At 38.9% G+C, this 1,930-nt stretch overlaps 1 protein-coding gene across 1 annotated transcript; it reads left to right on the top strand.

Moving 5' to 3' along the window:
- The first annotated feature begins 268 nt into the window (after positions 1-268).
- LOC112194422 lies at positions 269-1,702 on the top strand. The gene has a single exon (XM_024334663.1). The coding sequence runs from the start codon at positions 269-271 to the stop codon at positions 1,700-1,702; it is 1,434 nt and encodes a 477-aa protein (XP_024190431.1).
- The last annotated feature ends 228 nt before the right edge of the window (positions 1,703-1,930 follow it).

Below are 1,930 nucleotides of genomic sequence, written 5' to 3'. Positions count from 1 at the left end.
AAAAAGATATGGAAACTAGACATCTGAGGCTTTCCATCAATATACAGATCATCCTCTGGATCGTTCTGAGCTGGTCTCAGTGATCTGTCGAAGTTGACTTATCTGCACAGGCAGATTTACCAATTTTGCCTTTCAATCCCTCTTTTACTTCTTTTCTCCTTCTTTGCTCCAAGATACCTATAAAACAAATAAACAAAGTAAATAACTGGAAAATATACTAAACTAACAAAGAAAGTACGGAGATTAACACTATTAACATCGCATAAATATGCTCTTATCAGAACACTCTCGTGATAGGGCTGTAGGAGGATCTGTAAACAACCCTCCATGGTTCGATGGCGGCTGTGAGAAGTACACGCAGTGGAAGATTTACATGAAATCTTATCTCTTTGCACAAGATGAGCATGCATGGAACATCGTTGAAAATGGCTGGAAAACACCGATGGTTTCAAGCAAAGGTGAAGGATCTTCTACAACCATCCCAAAGCCAAGGAATGATTGGACAGAAGAAGAGGTCCATGATCTTCAAGCTGATTTTAAAGCCAAGAATAGCGTATTCACAGCTCTATCTGAACGAGATAAGCTACGGATCAGTCAATGTGACACTGCTAAGCAAGCTTGGGATCTGCTTCAGATTACCTATGAAGGAAACAAAAAGGTACGGGCTCAAAAATTGCAGAGTCTAATCTATGAATTTGAAACTATAGCTATGAGAGATGATGAAACTGTAGATGACTTTCATGGTAGAATTCTAAAAATTGCTAGTCAATGTCGAAGTTTGGGAACACCATTTGAAGATGATAAACTTGTTAAGAAAATACTTAGGGCCTTGCCTGAAAAATTCCATTCTAAGGTCACTAGCATTGAGGACTCTTTTGACATTGATGTCTGTCCTCTTGATGAGCTCATCGGGAATCTCAAGACCTATGAAATGAGGTTGAAACCTGAGAAGAAAACTAAGGGAGTTGCTTTCAAGGCTGTTAAAGAGGTAGAAGAAGAAGAGGAAACACTAGACCTTGCTCTTTTAACAAAGGAATTTAAAAGGTTTCTCAAAAGCAACAACTCTTCCGGGAATCCTAATGCTCCTAGGAAAAACCCTCATAATGGGGGTAGCAGTAGTAGTGATTATAATGGTAAGAGTGGGAAAGGAGGCTTCAAGGGAACTTATTTAGGGAAAACTAAGTGCTATGAATATGGTGGCTACGGTCATATCTCTATTGATTGTGGCAATAGGAAACACAATAATAACAACAACAAGTCCCTTCTTTCGACATGGAGTGATGGTGAGTCTCAAGAGGTAGAAAATGTGGCTTTTGTATCATCGCTTTTGTCTGATTCTGATAGTGATGAGGCCTTTTCTGATTATGAGATAAATATCTGCTGCAAACAACTCTACAAGGCTTCGAAGGCCACACTACTTAGAAACTTAAGTTTGGAGAAGGAGATTAAATTTCTGAAGACTGCAAAAGAGAAAATGGAGCTCGTGTTAGAAAACTCACAATCTATATGGGAACAGGAAAGAAGCAAGCTCATTAATGAGGTGTCTGACTTGCAAGGTGACCAAGACTCTTTAACTTGGAAGACTGAACAGACTAAGTGTCTTAACAAGATCAGGATGCTGGAACTAGAAGTTAGAGGACAGCAAGTTTTGAATCTAGATTTGTTAACAAAAAATGAGTCCCTGCAAGATGAGTTAAAATGAACTCAAGAAAGATTCACCAAGTTTGAAATTAGCTCAGAAGCTATGTCCAAGTTACTTGGGTCAGGAAAAGCTCCTCATGACACCTACTAGGAAGAACTCTGAGAGTACCAAGTTTGTAAGAGCATCAAGACCACTTGTAGAAAAGATAGAAGCTTCTCTTGATGATCATGTCACTATGCTTAAGAACAAAAAGGAAGAAAAGCCAAAACACTCGCAATAGGTAAAGGT

This window comes from Rosa chinensis, chromosome 3 (genome assembly GCF_002994745.2).
Source record: "Rosa chinensis cultivar Old Blush chromosome 3, RchiOBHm-V2, whole genome shotgun sequence".
Classification (NCBI taxonomy): Eukaryota; Viridiplantae; Streptophyta; class Magnoliopsida; order Rosales; family Rosaceae; genus Rosa; species Rosa chinensis.
This window is presented reverse-complemented; position numbering and strand designations above follow the sequence as displayed.

Coding starts and splice junctions, on each gene's coding strand:
- LOC112194422 (XM_024334663.1), top strand. CDS start 269: ATGCTCTTATCAGAACACTCTCGTGATAGGGCTGTAGGAGGATCTGTA.